Source organism: Myxine glutinosa, chromosome 1 (genome assembly GCF_964187855.1).
Source record: "Myxine glutinosa chromosome 1, kmMyxGlut1.1, whole genome shotgun sequence".
Classification (NCBI taxonomy): Eukaryota; Metazoa; Chordata; class Myxini; order Myxiniformes; family Myxinidae; genus Myxine; species Myxine glutinosa.
In genome coordinates this window covers 382,035,973-382,055,336 of record NC_136261.1, presented here as the reverse complement: position 1 = coordinate 382,055,336, position 19,364 = coordinate 382,035,973, and the positions used below count along the sequence as shown (strand labels likewise).

Sequence of the window (19,364 nt, the reverse complement as noted above, 5' to 3'; positions counted from 1 at the left end):
ACCTCCAGACACTGTTGAAGATCATTCGAGCGATGATTATCAGTATGTACCGGGAGATGAACATGAAAAAGGTGAAAACATCAGACAACTACTAAATGATGACCAAATCCAAATTGTAGATGAGGTCCTACAGGCCGTTCATTGTAGGGACCAGTACACAGGCAACCGGTTGTTTTTCGTTGATGGACCGAGCGGAAGTGGCAAGACCTTTCTCTATAATATGCTTCTGCACATCTTGCAAGGCCAGTGTCGTTTGGTTCTTCCAATGGCGTACTCGGGCATTGCAGCAACATTGCTAGCAGGGGGCCGTACATCGCACCATCAATTTAAATTGCCAGTGCCCATTTTGGAAAACTCCACATGCAACATATCACCTACGAGTAAAGATGCAGATGCTCTAAGGAAGGCCAACCTATTCATTTGGGATGAAGCACCTATGGCTCCAGCATATGCTTTAGCAGCTGTTGATCGATGTCTCCGGGATGTAACCAGCAACAACATTCCTTTTGGTGGAAAGGTCTTACTTCTTGGTGGGGACTTCAGGCAGGTTTTGCCCATTGTACCTCGCACAGCACCTGCAGCAATCATCGCCACATGCATCAAGCGTAGCAAGTTGTGGCCAAAGTTCAAACAGCTGAACTTAACATCAAACATGAGAGCTAATGATGACGAAGAATTCTCAAAATGGTTACTGTCGGTTGGAAATGGGACTGTGGAAACAATTCCTGACTCAGATTTATTACGACTGCCTGATCGTATCTGTGTAGAAGACAACATTTCTTTAGCAGAGGCTGTTTTCCGTAATTTGAACGAAATTCATTCAAACTATGATGCGCTGGCACAACGAGCCGTGTTGTGTCCAAAGAATGAATCCACATTTGTGATCAATGATGAGATACTGGATGCATTTCCTGGGGAAGAAAAGACGTACTTCAGCGCTGATTCCATTGTCTGTGATGACCCTGAAGAGGCACTAAATTATCCTATGGAATTCCTAAATCAATTGACTCCTGGAATGCCATTGCACAAACTTCGTCTCAAAGATGGTGCTGTCATCATGTTACTCCGTAACTTTGATCCGAAACAGGGACTGTGCAATGGTGCAAGATTGGTTGTTAAAAGATTGTTGCCAAACATAATAGACGGAGAAATAATTTCTGGCAGTCACAAAGGAACACGCACATTTATACCCAGGATTAGTATTGCACCTTCCGATACAACACTACCATTCATACTCAAACGCCATCAATTTCCAGTTCGTGTGGCATTCTCTTTCTCAATAAACAAGAGTCAAGGTCAAACATTACACAAAGTTGGGATTTACTTACCAGAACCCGTCTTCAGCCATGGCCAATTATATGTTGCATTGTCGCGTGCCAAACGATTTGAGGATGTCAAGGTAAAGGTAGTCAGTAATGGCCAACAGGGAAAAATTGATGGCCACAGTGGAATCTTCACCCGTAATGTTGTTTACCCGGAGGTCCTGCAGTGACACAATTCAGGCAACAAAAGGAAGGCACGAAGGAAAATAGTTCGTTACTCCGACACATTTAGCTGCGGTGATTGAAAAATCACCGGACCATTGTTGCTGTTTTGATGCTTTTACTGCTGTTTTGATGCATTTACATTGCTGTTCTGATGCTTTTTCACTGCTGTTTTGATGCTTTTTCACTGCTGTTTTGATGCTTTTTCACTGCTGTTTTGATGCTTTCCACTGTTGTTTTGATAGTGTTTTGATGCTTTTTCACTGCTGTTTTGATGCTGTTTCACAGCTGTTCTGATGCTTTTTTGCCGTTTTTTTTAAATATAAAAATCTCATTTCAAAAAAAAAATTCCCCAAAAAATCTCACAATGATGACATATAATTCACCGAAAACGTTGAAGCAACCGTGTAATATTACGGTGATGTTTAACTCTGAGTGAGAATAGTTCTAAATTTTAAACACTTTCATCTGATATTTGTGATTTATTTCAAACAAACTGTATTTCCCATCTACACGGGCATGTATTCCTATTAACGTTATGTAAAGTACATAGATTGTGTGGATTACATCATTTGTGGATGTGATCAATTGCCAGTAACCATTTTATATAACTGAATGTGCAGGTGCAGCATCTAAATGAAGATGCCCAAATGTCACACCCGTCCGTATATATATATATATATATATATATATATATATATATATATATATATATATATATATATATATATATATATATATATATATATATATATATATGTGTGTGTGTGTGTGTGTGTGTGTGTGTGTGTGTGTGTGTGTGTGTGTGTGTGTGTGTGTGTGTGTGTGTGTGTGTGTGTCTGTCTGTGAATAAGAGAGAGACCGAATTGTGAGGTACAGAAATGATAAAATGAGGTGTGTGTGTGTGTGTGTGTGTGTGTGTGTGTGTGTGTGTGTGTGTGTGTGTGTGTGCACGCACATGCATTCACATGTTATCAGAAGTAAATACATTGTGTAGATTACATCATTTGTGCATCTGATAAATTGCCAGTAACCATTTTGTGAAACTGAATGTGCAGGTGCAGAATCTAACTCAATATGTCGAAATGTCACAGACGTCCATGCCCTTGGGATTCCCACGGGTGACCCGACTAGTTATTAAATATTATTTGTCATCTTATTTAAAAATATATCAAGGGCAAATACAGTACATGAGGAATTCATCTTGAACTTACCAGTCTTACAGTGCATAATCTCAACATTTTATAAACAACTTAAATACCTTAACCACATCACCACATTAACCTCTTCTGAACCATATACTGTTTTATTTGTTGCTTCTCTAATGAATCGTGAAATGGTGATCATAATGGCGTTCATGTTTATTAGCTCACCTGGAACTTAGTTCAGGGGAGCTTATGCGATGGCGTGTCGTCCGTCAGTCCGTCCGTAAACACAACTTCTTCGAAACCACTGATGGGATTGCGACCAAATTTGGCATAAATGATATTTGTTATGTTGTGACTAAAGTTTGTTCACGGCATTAAAAATAATTGGCGTCTAAAGTGGTCTATGGGGAGGTTGGAGGGGGGAAACACCCATGCTGATACCATCATAGGTCAAAGTGGGTCCAGGTTTGACCCCCCCAAAATAGATATTTGCTTTCTTCTCCAAAACTACACACACAATGTCAATGAAGTTTGACCACAACCTTCAATACCCGTGATGTACCAAAGTTTGTTCGCGGCATTTTTTAAAAATCGTGCCCTGAGGGGGTAACCGTGAGAAGGGGGGGGGGGTTGCCCCCCAAAATGGGTATTTCCTTTCTTCTCAGAAACTGCACAAGCATTTCCGATGAAACTTGACCACAATCTTTATCACCCGTGATGTACCAAAGTTTGATCACGGCATTTAAAAAATCGAGTACTGAGGGGGTCTACTGGAGGGGGTGGGTGGTTTCCCCCACAAAATAGCAATTGTTAGTATGATTCGTTAGTATGTTTTATGATTCTACATGCTGCTCTGTCTTCTAGCAACCATTGGAATTGGTTTAAAATACCTTTCGTCAGTGTAGTGTACTCTTTATTCTGCCAGGTGAGTGCCAGGGGTATTGCCCCTATTTTTACCCTCGCCTGAGGAGAGGGTATTGCATTTGAATCCGTTTGTTTTATTTGCGATGTACTCACTGCTATGTTGTTAGCACTCACGGCTAAGCCATGCTCCAGCAGGGAAAATGGCCTTAAAATGCCTGTTGTTGTTGTTGTTGTTTTTGTTGTGTCACTGCTATGTTGTCGTAGTATGGTACTAAGAAATGATTCTGAAGTTAAAGATCCTGCACACAATTCTTGTTCTTGATGTCACTCTCGCCTTGCTGTCTTCTTGAGAAAAAACATGGGCATCTAATGGGCAAGCATGTGCATTGCTGATGCTGCTTGCTGTTTATTTAATAATGTACATGTTGGTTTTATTTTCCACTGATTAATAATTCAATCTTTGATCTTATTGTTCATCTTGGACATTTTCTCAAGTTATTTCGATAAATTATTGATTTTTTTTTTTTGTGTGGCAGGAGCACTGCCAGGCGACGTGACCAAGGTGCGCTCATCCCGTTGATGCGCATAAGCATGGAGCCGAGCATCTTTAGAGATCAATGTAAGTCAGATTGGTGGGTAGAGTTGGGATTCGGGGCAGATGAATGGGAAAATGAGATTGGATCAAATGTGGTTGGGAATAAGAAAGTTGCAATAAACATTAATAATTAAATACACTTTTTGTTGTGATTTTGTATATTATAAAATGTAAATATTTTACAACTTGTCCACATTTTTTTATGCCTTCGCTCCTCAAGGTGGCCGGAGGCATTACGTTTTCGGATTGTCCGTCCATTCAGGCTAAACCTCGTTTATCTCAGCAACCACATGTCCGATTGAGACCAAACTTTCAGGGTAGGAGCGACACCCATGCAGAATGTTTTTTTGATAATTGTGATGTCATAGGTCATGTGGTATGGCAGCGGCCTTGGATTAAACGCAAATAATTACAAATTTTTTTCTCGGAAACCGCTGTATGGAAAAATTTGAAACTTGGCTCATTGTGAAGTACTCCCAATGGGGAACAAAAGCGTGATAATGATATCATCGGTGAAGTGGTATACCAGCCAAAAATGTTTTAATCTAATTCCTTATCCTAAAAATCTGAAATTGCATGCACATGATCTATGACACATTTGTATTGAAATATTTAATTTATGACATCATAGGTCACATGGTTTGGCAGCCATATTGGATTTAACCTAAAACCTTTTAAAAATCTTCTCCCAAACCACCAAATCCATCGACTCAGAACTTTACATGTGTTATTGACTAGGCATGGCGTTTAAAAGATGATCATGAAAACGTCATTGGTCACATGGTTTGGCAGCCATCTTGGATAGAAAAATGAATCTTCACAATAACACAAAACTTCACAAACGTGATTCCCTACCCATACATATGCAGAGTGTATATTTTTTCAAGTCATATGTCACGTGGTGTGGCAGCCATATTAGCTTGAAAGCCGGTAATTAAAAAAATCCCTTCTCTGAAACCAGTTCCCCGATCGATGTAAAACCTGTCATAGCTGGTGAAAATGTGATACTTGAAAACAGCTGAAGGGATTTAAATTAAACTTGTTTATTTTTAGGACGGTGAACGAGGGCATCTACCCGTTGAGACTATGTGAAGGCATATTGGCGACACAGTCACATTGCTCTAGTTTCTGTTATGTCTTGATCCTTTCTGTGTTCTTACGCTTCCACGAGTCTTGACTTCATCTTCAAAATATTTGTTTGGAATGACAATGTACAGGGATTTGTTTTCCATAATGAATAAAAATTTGCTATCAGATGTAAACCTGAACTCTTCAAAGATTATGACTTGCCTTCTTGTTGATGAAGGAGGGTAGAGATTTCATGAGCGGATATCTTTTATAGATAATTGGAGAGCAGTCGTTCAGATCAAGAACAAATTGTGAATGATAGGATGGGGCAGATTGTTGGCCTTGTAGATCTTAGATTATTACACGCTACTCACCTTCCAGATTAAAACATTTTCTGACTTTTTTCCAAGGATGTGGTAATACAAAAGTGGGTCATGATCGGTGGACGTTGCTGTGCGTGCTCCAACTCTTCTATGAGAGACATTGGTTTAGTTTTATGATAATCACTTGAAATGATGATTTCAAACTGATTTATACTTATCAAAACTATATTATCCACTTCATAATTTTACACTTCACACATTTTCCTTATGAATGAATGAATGCCCCTTTTGCATCTTCGGGACACTGACGACTTGACGTTCACTTAAACTGATTCAAATTGTTGATATAACTTTTAATGACAAAAATCAAGATAGATTTGACTTTGATACCTTCACCAAAAATAGTACACTTGATACTCCCACACTGAACACAAATCAAGATAAATTTGACTTTGATACCTTCACTAACAATGGTACACTTATTGATACTCCCACGCTGAACACAAATCAAGATAAATTTGACTTTGACATCTTCACTTACAATGGTACACTTATCGATATTCCCACGCTGAACACAAATCAAGATAAATTTGACTTTGATACCTTCACTAACAATAGTACACTTATTGATACTCCCACGCTGAACACAAATCAAGATAAATTTGACTTTGATACCTTCACTAACAATAGTACACTTTTTGATACTCCCACACTGAACACAAATCAAGATAAATTTGACTTTGATACCTTCACTAACAATGGTACACTTATTGATACTCCCACGCTGAACACAAATCAAGATAAATTTGACTTTGATACCTTCACTAACAATGGTACACTTATTGATACTCCCACGCTGAACACAAATCAAGATAAATTTGACTTTGATACCTTCACTAACAATGGTACACTTATTGATACTCCCACACTGAACACAAATCGAGATAAATTTGACTTTGAGAACTTCACTTACAATGGTACACTTCTTGATACTAACACGCTGAACACAAATCAAGATAAATTTGACTTTCATATCTTCACTAACAATGGTACACTTCTTGTTACTCCCACACTGAACACAAATCAAGATAAATTTGACTTTTATACCTTCACTTACAATGGTAAACTTCTTGATACTCCCACGCTGAACACAAATCAAAGAGAACACACATTGATATCCTTTCAATCATTTTGTGTTTTTTTATGCACACATGTTAAATGTTTAGCCAATAAAACAATGGAAATTGTATTTTCACTGTGATCTGTAAATATTTTATAAATACGCAACAATGTTTGTAAATATTGGGATCGAATAGAAATGCACATTTTCCATTATTAATTGACTGTTTAAATGCCTAGCTGTGCCAAGTTGAATTTCCATTTGAAAATATCAATAAAAATTTGAAATCTCCCCCAAAATTGGAAGGTTTGAGAAGCATCCCAAATGTTCAATATAGTGCCAGAAAATGTTGGAAAAAAAAAAAAGATTGAAGCTGCAGATAAAAATGTTTCAAAAGGATCTTTCCCTGGCATCCCCATCAATTTCGGAATGTTTGGCCCTCACCAAAATCCCCATTAACTTTAAACTCCCTACAAAGCTGACGACACCCATGAGGGTCACGCCAAAAAGTTATTAAAATATGTTTAAACAACGGGTGAAAGCAAATGAAGAAGTATTTAATTTACTTAATAACCTAACACAACTTACACTATCAGAGTATCAGTGCAATTTTAAATATTGATATTGATCGTTAAAGTACCCAAATGATTTATCATGGATAACCCTCTCACTTCGCTCGGTTCCGTCATTTGTCTAACAAAGGTCGTGGCACTCCATGTTTGTGTTCACAGATGGACAGACATTGAGACTAGACCAAAACACTGCAAATCCATGGATTAGGATCACCCAAGACCAAAGGAAGGCGGTCCTAACCGCGAGCAAACAACCATACCCAGAACATCCTGATCGATTTGATGTTTATCAACAAGCTCTTTCCATCGAGAGTTTCACCTTTGGCCGACATTACTGGGAGGTTGATGTGAGCTTGAGTCGTTGGTGCAGGATAGGAGTCGCTTTGAACTCCATGGAGCGGAAAGGAGGAGGGAAAGGGAGCATGTTGGGAGCGAATCCTGAGTCTTGGTGTATACAGAAATGTAAAGACCAATACAAAGCAATGCACAATGAACAACAACTCCTGCCTGACCGTGTCGGGGAATTTTGAACGGTTGGGTTCTTGTTGGATTGCGAGACAGGATGTTTGAGATGTTTTGGGGACTCGCAGCCCCTCCACGTGTTCAGGGGGAACTTCACGGACCTCGTGAAACCCGCTTTGTGGATCCTTGGCACGGGTGGTTCTGTGCAATTCTACCTCTAGTGGTGGGGATATTTGTGATGATTCTGTCTGTTGTTTCTTTACCGACCACAATTAATTCCACTTCGTGTTGGGTCACCCGAGTTGGACATTTGGCCTAAGACTTGGACGTGCAGGATGGCCACGCCTGATGTTTGGCTTAATGACATTTGGTCATTAATTTGCAACTTTTCAGGGTTCCAGAGATGACTTGTCTACAGTGACACCAGAGGAACGTCAACGTCCACCAACTAATGTAATCAGACAGGACAATGGCTCAACGTCCATTTGAGTGTGGACACTGTGAAGCATCAATGCCCCAACCGTAAAGCACCCATCTGACATTCTCGAGTTGGTTTGAAAATCGAACCCAGACGAGACGGATGAAAGGTAAGGAAGCTCCACCTGCAGTAGCGTGCTGGGCTCTCATGATGATTTTGTTTGCATTCAAACATTGTAGATTATTTTCTGAGTAGAGAGATAGAGAGATTCCCAGTGTTGTTGAGGTACAAAATACCTATTGATCTCCTAGTACAATTTAGATGTGATGTGTACTTGTGATGTGATGTATTGACCTCCTTGCAATGCTCTATGATTACATGTTGAAAATAAAATAAACAAGTACAGATACATTCAAAGTACACTGCCCCATTGCCAAATAGATAAAAGCCTCCAGCGCGGCATTGCCGGGGCGCCTTGGGCTCCGATACCGCCGTGCAGCTCATATAGACCTTATTGGGAAGGAGAGATGTACAATAAATTGATTGATTAATTGCATAATTAAAATTAATAAACAGTGATCATAAAACATTTTCTTAATCAATTGGCTAATAGCATACCTAAACCACCAGGGCTTCATCTGAAGATGTAACTTTTTAAAAATTAATTAAATAAGTCATTAATCAAACCAATTATATAATCGATTAATTGATTAATCAATAAATTAAAAATATCCTTTGTAGCCACATTACTTAGTCACTGTCGTGTCCAAATATTAGCTTCCTAGCTCAAAAGGTGCCTGTGATATTGCTCAGATGAGAAAGAAAATAAATAAGTGATTAGTAATGAAAATAAATAAATAATAATCATAAAAAAATTCAATAGTTAATCAATTGGCTAATATAATACATAAACCACCATCATTTCATCAGAATCTAACTTTTTTTATTTTTATGAAATAAGTCATTAATCAAATAATTAAATAATTAATCGATCATAATCATCAATAATTCCATAATTATTGATTAATCAAGAAATCAAAATATCATTTATAGCGACATCACTTGGTCATTGTCGTGTCCAAATATCATCTCCCTAGCTCAAAATGTGCCCGATAGTCAGGCAGCTTGGCAGCATATTTATCGAAAATGGGGAACGGCTTGACAAAAGCGCCATTTTTATTTTGGTGGTCCATTAGACCATATACAATAGATTTAGGACCGGAAGCAAGAAATATACAGTATTCTTCACCTTTTTATTGGACAAAAACCAAGGACAAAAACCAATTATGTATATATTTTCAACAAGGAGGCTAACTTTTATTTCATTACATGCAGTGTTATTTGTAAAACTTATGCATGCCTGCATAATAAATCTTACGCTTCCATGTAATAATAATTAGTAATATAATACCGAGTGTTTATACAAATGTGTTATACTTGTGACTCGCGCACCTCTCATATATCTAACATGTACGCAACTACAAGGATGTAATGACAATATAGCTTTAGAACAGACAAGTGACAACATGTTGTTCAAGGTAATTTGTCCAGCAATTTATATATTTACGATTTTAGTCTAACTCCAATAGCTGATGATTTATTTGCATAAATGTATTGCTCGATATTATGCTGTGCGAGTCGTAATTTGCGCAAAAGTCAAACTGTATATGTCTTGCCTCCGGTCCTAATTATATTGCATATGGTCCAATGAACCACTAAAATAAAAATGGTGTTTTTGTAAAATTGCTAAGCTGCCTAACTATGAGATATTGCCCAAATGAGAGAGGAAATAAAAAAGTACTTCATTGATCAATAATAAGTAAGTAACTCATCAATTCATTGATTAATCAAAAAAAACAAAATATATCGTTTTTCACAAAGTACTTCCTCACTGTTGTGCCAAAATTTCAGCTTCCTATAGACTAGACAGATTTCTGAGAAATGTGAATGTTAAGTGTGTTTTTGGGTAAAAGTTGGGAACCTCACTTTTTAACATAAATAGTGCATGCTGAATTCGATTAACCCGGTTCCCAAGCCGAATTTTGAATTTTTGACCTTCTAATTAGCATAAACAAAATGGCCGCCAAATTGCCATTTTTGGACAATTTCTTTGAACAAGCATTTATATATCATGTATATACATGCAGCTCTTTTACTTTAACTTCACAACTTTTACCCCAAAATGCACCTACAAGCTTATACATGGCCTTTTTTCATAAATCCGTCTAGTCTATATTATGGTTGGTGACATTGAAAGTGACATTCAAACTGATATTGAAATTGGACACTATAAAATGAGAAATGGTTTTAATAAGACAATGTTTCATACAACCATTTATTCTAAAATTAAGTATACATGGCCATGAAGCACAAACATTCAGGAATGTCACACATGTTGTTTTGCCAAACTACATCAAATTCATACAAGGGGTCTGATCATCACTCTGTTGCTGGCAGGCACACATGGATGTGCACCTCAACTCTGAATAGCGACATTTGCAGCGTCGAGTCTTGCATTGCTTCTGGCATGCACAACAAATCATCTCGAGGCAACTTTCTGGGATTGGACTCGGTGACATCAGAATAGGCTCCAGTCCTGAATCACCACATTTCCATCCCATTTCCACAGGTGCAGGAAGGTCAGGTATGGCACAATGAGCATTTCTCCATACCATGGCTTGATAGTGTACTCGCATCAAATGGAAATGAAGAGCATCACTTGTTGGTGATATTGCTTCTGGTTTACCAGTCTTGGAGAACAGCATATGTCATGCTGAATCAACAGAGGAACCCTCAAAATTCTCAAAATTCGGCTTGGGAACCGGGTAATCAACTTCAGCATACGCATCAACTTCAGCATTCCACAGCATACGCTAATTATGTTAAAAAGTGAGGTTTCCAACTTTTACCCAAAAATGCACATAGAAGCATATACATGGCCTTTTTCCATAAATCCGTCTCGTCTGCCAGCTCAAAGGATGGCTGAGATATCGCCTGGACAAACAAACAAGTAAACAAACAACCGGAGTGAAAATTGAGTACTCCCTTTCAGCGCGCCTCATTGCCGGACACATAGTCTTGACAATCATCAAAGTTTTATGTCCATTCAAGGATGTTTATTTTCTTTACATCTTCCAACTTACTCGTATTTAAATTTGTCCAATTATTTGTTTTATCTAATTTTACCCCTGTTATTTCTTCAATAAGGCTTATTTGATATTTTTCACATTCATGATGTTTTCCATTTAAAATCCAAGGTTTTTTTAAATTACTAATTAAATAATTGAGCTGTATGTGGGGAATGAATTAACTAATCTGGGTGAGGGGAAGTATGGATGTGTTATTGTATGGATGTGGGTGTGGTTTATGGGTTGAGACGTAAAGGGGGCGGGTGATGTTTTTAATTTTTGATTTATCGTCTTTTGTAATTCCTGTGAATAAAATGAACCTAAAATCTCTTCTCCATTTAAATCATATAATTTGTAAGTCCAAGGAATTGTATTCATTACATCAACAATTATAAAAAGTTCATTTGTCCATCTCTTTGTATAACCTTTCTCAAAATGGCTTTTCCATCTGTATATTCTTACAATATCACCAACATTTAACTTTGGCTTTCTTAGATTAATTTCCTTTTCATATTCTAATTTTGTAAATGTTTCTGTTGGTTTTTCTTTTGTAGATGAATGGACTGTATTATTGTAATTATCTGCAATATCCTGAATTAAAGGCACCCATTGTTGAGAACCGAGTTAAGTGAATTTTTACGGCGTAGCCCATCGGGCAGAGCATCGTCTGGAACAGTGTTTGGATGTTTGTATGTATGTATGTATGTATGTATGTATGTGTGTGTGTGTATGTATGTCCCCTCAAACATATACCAATCAGAGCTGAGAATCTGGTCACATGACAGGGTGATGTGATTATGTCTGATGTCATTACGGAGGTGCTGCAGCTGGCTCTACACGCACCGCCATTTTGATTTATATGCCGTTCTTGCTGAATATATTGTCGACCCTGTCATATATCACAATCGCCATGCTCTACCTTTATGTTTTTCATTCAGTGTGAAACACAAACAAACCGATTGTTTAAATGACCATCAAATATCGAAAGCATCGGCGTTACGTCTCTTCCAACAATACGCTACGGTACGTATAGGCCTCAGGCAATCAGGCATTATGACTCACCTCACCGTCTGCTTCGAATAAATTAAACCCAGGTTTCTTAATACAGTGGTATAGTTTCAGTAGTATCATTTTCGTAAAATAATATTATAGTAAATATAAACATAACACTTTAATCCCAATGTTGTGAATTAAAAGTTGATGGATTGAAGCGGTGTAAAAGCAATTCACCAAAAAGCAAAGAAGAGTAAGGAATTCACCTCGGTTTAAAAAAAATAAATATAATTTTCGTAATAATAACATAATGTTATTATTATAGTAAATCTAATCGTAACACCAATCCCTTTGTAGTGGCAGCAACGTTACTAGAGGTTAAATATATATCCAATATATATTAAAGTAGCTGAAGTTTCGTGTCTGGCGGTCATGCTACGTCAATACGTATATAATGTCATTACGACATAAACACCCGCTCACTTCGAGAGCAGCAGGAAAGGTGATTCCTCTTTGGGGTATATAGATTACAGTCTCTCTATGATTGGGTTTCAAGAACATTGGGTGTGTGTTCATTTACCAAGGTTCTTGTGGAGAGATCGCCAAGTGGTTAAAGCATTCGAGCAAGCACTCCATTCAAAACCCTTAAGGAACGGCTGGCTTGTCAAGCGCTAGCTAGCTGCTTGGTAAATGAGCACACCTCCAAGCCTTGTGGGGTATATAGATTACAGTATATCTTCACTCAGTTCTGTAAGTAAAACTTTCCTCATGGATGTCGGGATTCCTCCAAATTTATTTGTGTGATGTTATGAACAACATTAGCGACTTTTTAAAAAGCTAATCATGTGTGTTTGTGGTATATAATATTTTACAAGCCCGGCTATGCCAGTGTTAGACTTTTGATCTTGTTTATATACTGTTCACTGTTCAAAGTGCGATTAAAACACTCAATAACAACTGCCTTTTCTTCTTTAAAGGTGCTGTATAATGTAATACCATTATCTTTAAGAAATTTTATAAATGTTTTGTTGTAGAACTCTGTTCCCTCATCAGTCCATAACTTCTTTGGTTTCCTTTTGCTTTTACTAAATATTTCATTGAAGGCTAACATAAGAGTATTACCCCTCTTCTTTTTCAAAGGAACAACCCATGCAAATCTACTCCTCAAATCAATAACATTTAAAGTATACCTACAGTATATCCCTTTTCATTATTTAGTTCAATTAAATCAGCGGACCAGATGTAATCAACCCCTTTGGAATAAACCTTCCTTCTTTTAAACTTTGTGATTATAGGTTGATGCAATTCATCAGCTAAATCTATTTTCTCCTCAGTCTTGATGACATCATTGGAGCTTAATAGTTTTTTTTTTATAACCAAGCCCAAGTCTCAATTTAGCACTTATCAATTTTTTCACGATAAACCATATCGACTTTCTCTTTCAACGTTGGATTTCGTATCAATGACAAATTATACAATATTTCTCTGTCGGCTTCGTGTTTTTCATCCAACGTAGTGCTATTCCCATAATCAATATACACTTCATCAACCCTATTTAGAGGTTTAGACCAAGGTTTAGGATTGTCATTCTCATATAACATTTTATCCCAAGTTTGTTCCTGGACCACAGAAAGAATATTCCCCGGCAAGTGTAATTCCCCCGGAATACCAGTTGTTGTAAATTTACTCCCCGATATAAACTTTTGTATATCTCCCCCACTTTTATGCTCATAAATGAATCGACACTTTTTAGAGCCACACACTAAACAAATCCTCTTTTGATAAACTCTATTATTTTTACCTTTAACATATGATATATTTTTAGCATTAGTTTTCTTTTTATACTTAACACAATAACTCATTTATTTATGAGAAAATTTCATACACAGTGCAAAAACCTTTTTGGTTTCCAACATTTACATTTCTATCTTGCTTTTTAAAACATATAGAATCCTTTGGAATGCCTTCACTCTCTCCTCTGTTTATTTAGGGGAAAAATATATATGTAAAACTTTAACGATCTATTATATGAGAGAGCCATTGGTCTGTCTGTGTGTCGCCATTTTTCTCAGAGAAGGATCTTCGTCAAACTTTCAGAGGTTCATCAGTGAGTGAGTGCCTGGGAGTGTTTTAGGCAAAAAAAAGAGATATATATATATTTAAAAAAAAATTTTTTTTTTTTTTAAATCGCTCAACAGTGCCTAAGCCTTTTTGCTGAATGAGAGTTATAATTATATACAAGTACATATTCACATAAATAAATACAAAACAATTCGCAAACATTTGAACACAAATAAATTAAACAATTCCGGAAGTGTACGAAGTAGGAACGAAGCATTTGAAGTATTCCGGAAGTAACTTCCTTCTTATGGGCTCTGCTGCTCTTTTACAATCTCTCTCTGTTCTGTTCACCCTATCTTTGCTCAAGGTCATCTGCCATCAGCTTGAAAATCAGCCAACATTACCGCTTTACACAAAAAAGGTGCAAAAACAGATCCTTTCAACTACAGACCAATCAGCCTGTTCCCAATTATCAGCAAAGTCATGGAATCCATCATTGATTCGGATATCAAATCCTTCCTCTTCTCCAATGGCTTGATCTCTGATCATCAATTTGGTTTCAGACCAGGTCACTCTACTCTGGATATGCTGTTTCTGCTGTCTCAACAATGGATGGAGGTCCTCAATGTCAAACATGAAATTAGAGCTAACTCCCTTGACATATCACGTGCCTTCGATACGGTCTGGCACCACGCTCTGCTCACCAAACTCTCCTCCTATGGTATCCATGGAAATCTCCACGCATGGCTTGCGGACTCCCTCTCTGGTCGAAGCCAACGTGTGGCCCTGAATGGATTTTTCTCATCTACCCTTCATGTTCTGGCTGGAGTTCCCCAAGGCAGTGTTCTGGGCCCTGTGCTTTTTCTGGTCTTCATCAATGATCTCTCCGACTCTCTGGAAAATCCTCTATGTCTCTTTGCTGATGACTCCACTCTCTGCCGCTCCATACCTCATCCCTCAGATTGGCAGTCTGCAGCCTCCTCACTCTCTGCAGACCTGGACAAAATCACAGACTGGTCAAACAAGTGGAACATGTCTTTCAATCCTGACAAATCTCACACTCTCACTATGTCTCTCCGAAAAGACCGACTGGACAACCCTCCCATCTACTTTCTGAACAATCCTCTCCAAGAAGTTCTGTCACTCAAGCGTTTGGGCTCTGTGGGGCTTGGATAATTGATTAATTTATCATTATTTTTCATGTTAATATTTTTTGTTATATTATATTTTTGTCGTTCAGCCTGTGCCTTTGTATAATAATTTGATAAATCAATATCCAACTCTTGGGATACTCCAAAGGTAGAACCATCTTTTCCAACATAAGCCATTTATATTAGATAAAAAATGACATCATAAAAAAATTCATTATTCTTGATTTGAAATAATATATGCAAACATAATTGACCACAACATTTTGAATTAAACTTTTGGATTTGAAATGTTTGATCAACACCATTCTGTAAGAAGTTAATTACTTCAACTGGTGGTGGAAGACCACAACTATTAAAACAAAATTTGACATGACTATTATAAATACAAACCCAATGAGAACCATTCCCATTATTATATTCTAAATTCATAATAATATTCTTTGTATTTAAGACAACTTTGTTAATTCATCTCTCAAACAAATAACCACATTATCAATTTTTTGGTTTTTTTGCAATATTTAGCACGTTCTATATTTGACGTTGTATACTTTCCAAATTCTTTAAACCATTTATCCATTGATTTATGAGAGATATAATCCATTACCCTTTTAGTTAGTTTAACACCTGCCTGTGCGATAGAAGAAAGCATATCTCCAACGAACAATCTCGCTTTATCAGGTAGGCTTTCAGGATTTTCAGCAAAATCTACAATACACCACTTCCACTAATTTGTTTCTCCAACTCCTTGTTATGTCTTTCAGATCCTTTTTGAGCCTTCCTTTCGTTAGCAGTTTTTACCGCTGCTGAAATACCACCCATCAATGCTCCCGCTAGTAGTGTAATAATGTTGCTTCTGGGACACCTCCGTTTAACATGGGAAATCCCTATCTAATGTCATTTACCCCCTTGTCTTTTTCAAAAATCATAAACACCTCTATTTCTCCCACCCTCATCTTTATAAACCTTTTGTCTGTAGTACCTATCCTTAATGTTGTTCATTAGACCACTCAAACACTACAAATATTTGTTTTCTCTGATAGACCTATCATCCTTCTTCTACATATCATCTGGCAGATTAATCTTTGACCCATTCACTTCCATATTAATTCTTTCCCTCCCTCATTGACCCTAAACACCTATATTTCTCTCACCCTGTTCTTTACGAACCTTCTAACCTTTTGACATGTTATCCTTATTCATTAGACCACTTAAACACCTGTGATCCTTCTGACCTTATGGACCTTTTAACCTTTTACTCTTAATATCATCTGGTGAATATAACCCACTCAAACATCGACCCGACAAATATTTGTTTATGCATGGGAAATAATTTAATTCTCTTGCCACTCTCTTCACCATCTAATATATTAACAAAAAATATGTTTGAGTTTGGTTCTTTATTAAGATATTTTAACTGAGCTAAGATAAAATGGTAAACCTCCCTCAATGTTCTTGTTTGAGCGCCTCCAGTGCCACACACTTTTTGGTAGGCTCTGCCCACTTTTTGTTAAGCTCCGTCCACTTTTTGGTAAGCCACGCCCACTTTTTGTTAAGCCACGCCCACCTTTTAATAAGCCCCGTCCCCTTTTGTTAAACCACGCCCACTTTTTACTAAGCCCCGCCCACTTTTGCTAAGCTCCGCCCACTTCTGCTAAACCCCACCCACTTTGTTAAGTCCCACCCACTTTATAAACTCTTCAGCATTGTATCATTTCCAGGTAATACATTACATCATTTTCAGGGAATTTCCATCACATCATTTCCAGTTAAGACACGCCCAGGGAATTTCCACAGGAAATGACACACCCAGTCCTTATAAAAGGCACCGACCACACAGGCTTTTTCAAACACGCTTTCTGCTTCACTTGAGAATGGACTACTATGCCGAAATGGAATGGGATAACTTTGCTATTCCTTGGAGTCCTACTACCTGTGTAGAACTCAACCTTCAGATTGATGAATTGGACTCGAACCTCTTATCAATGGAGGTAAGTTTGTTTATTTATTTATTTATTTATTTAATTAATTATTTATTTAATTATTTATTTTAATTTTTTTTTTTAGATGAGACTCGTGTAAGAGTTAACAAAGTTTATTTTAATATTCAGAAAGCTTGATTTATACAAATAAAAAATATTGTATTAAATTAATACATTGTTATTTTCTTTCACAGGAAATTGTATCTGAGATACGAAATGAAAATTCTGCTTTTAACACAACTTGGGATGAAGTTATTTTTTTGTTTGAAGACATTTTGAACAACCAAGACCCCCAGAACGAGTTCTACCTTGATGACCCAGCCAAAGAGTTATACCTTGGAGATCCACAAAATCCTGAAAAAGAGTTTTACCATGATGATACTTGTTGTGAGTTATCAAAACAAAACCCACTGAACAAGTTTACCTTGATGAGCCAGAATACAAGTCATACATTGGAGACCCACAAATTTCTGAAAATTGGGAAAGGGGAGTTCTCCCTGATGGTCCGCAGTTATACTATGTGAGACACATCATAGAAACCCTAAAAAATTGGGCAAGGAGAGTTCTCCCTGATGGTCCGCAGTTATACTATGTGAGACACATCATAGAAACCCTAAAAAATTGGGCAAGGAGAGTTCTCCCTGATGGTCCGCAGTTATACTATGTGAGACTTATCACGGAAACCCCCAATATTTCTGAAAATTGTGGTTCTACCTTGGGGACTTGGAAAGATGGTTATATTTTTGGAGACTCGGAATGGGGGTTTTGTTTTGATGACTCGGAATGTGATACCTATCTTGGAGGCTCAACAGGAATGTGGTTATACCTTGGGAACTTGGAAAGTTGGTTTTATTTTGGAGACTCTACCTGTGGGGTTCCTCTTGGAGACTCTTTGGATTCTAAAGCAATGAACAATGTTCATTATTTAATGACGCTTGATTTAAGCAATATCAAGAAAGTTCGAGGAAGAAAATGCTGGAAAATTCTTTCTTCCCATTTCTACTTCTTCAAACTTGAAAGCCTTGAAAGACAGAATTGGAGGAAGAGGAAAAAAAAGAAATACGTATTTTAAAAAAGAAGAAAAGAAAGATTATGTTAGGGTTTGGGTGGGATTTTGAATGTGAGGGTTAGGGATGGGGTTGGGTTAGGGATGGGGTTGGGTTAGGGTTGGGATTTTGAATGTGAGGGTTAGGGTTGGGGTTGGGTTAGGGATGGGGTTGGGTTAGGGTTGGGATTTTGAATGTGAGGGTTAGGGTTGGGGTTGGGTTAGGGATGGGGTTGGGTTAGGGATGGGGTTGGGTTAGGGATGGGGTTGGGTTAGGGATGGGTTGGGTTGGGGATGGGGTTGGGTTAGGGATGGGTTTGGGTTAGGGATGGGGTTGGGTTAGGGTTGGGGTTGGGTTAGGGTTTGTATATTATTATGACTCACTCACACATACACACACACACAAAAGTTAAGCCCCAACTAAAAAGTTGTGGGATTCTGTGTTTGGGGTTCACAGATTTAAAAACGTATCCCCATTATACACACACAAAAGTTAAGCCCCAACTAAAAAGTTGTGGGATTCTGTGTTTGGGGTTCACAGATTTAAAAACGTATCCCCATTATACACACACAAAAGTTAAGCCCCAACTAAAAAGTTGTGGGATTCTGTGTTTGGGGTTCACAGATTTAAAAACGTATCCCCATTATACACACACAAAAGTTAAGCCCCAACTAAAAAGTTGTGGGATTCTGTGTTTGGGGTTCACAGATATAAAAACGTATCCCCATTACATTTTATTTATTTATTTATTATTTTCAAGGGTATTATCTGCTTACTTGTGTTTTTTGTAATTCTTGCGAGTAAAATGAACCCAAGATTTCTTCTCCATTTAAATCATATAATTTGTAGGTCCAAGGGACTGTATCCATTACATCAATGATTTTAAATAATTCACGAGTCCATTTTTGTGTATAACCTTTCTCAAAATGGCTTTTCCATTTGTATATCCTTA

At 37.5% G+C, this 19,364-nt stretch overlaps 1 protein-coding gene across 12 annotated transcripts in view; it reads left to right on the top strand.

The window, feature by feature from the left end:
• The window catches only part of LOC137416120 (uncharacterized), a 114,115-nt gene extending 96,204 nt beyond the window's left edge, over positions 1-17,911 (top strand). For 7 of the 12 annotated variants that reach the window (XM_078770243.1, XM_068101657.2, XM_068101652.2 and 4 more), the window contains 2 exons: positions 4,033-4,115; positions 7,334-11,818. In XM_078770243.1, the coding sequence (XP_078626369.1) occupies positions 4,033-4,115; positions 7,334-7,704 (454 nt within the window). In that variant the 3' untranslated portion in view covers positions 7,705-11,818. Of the gene's footprint in view, positions 1-4,032; positions 4,116-7,333; positions 11,819-12,120; positions 12,206-16,148; positions 17,273-17,560 lie in introns of those variants that run through there. The other 5 variants (XR_010982202.2, XR_010982205.2, XR_010982203.2 and 2 more) reach the window with 5 other exon arrangements.
• The last annotated feature ends 1,453 nt before the right edge of the window (positions 17,912-19,364 follow it).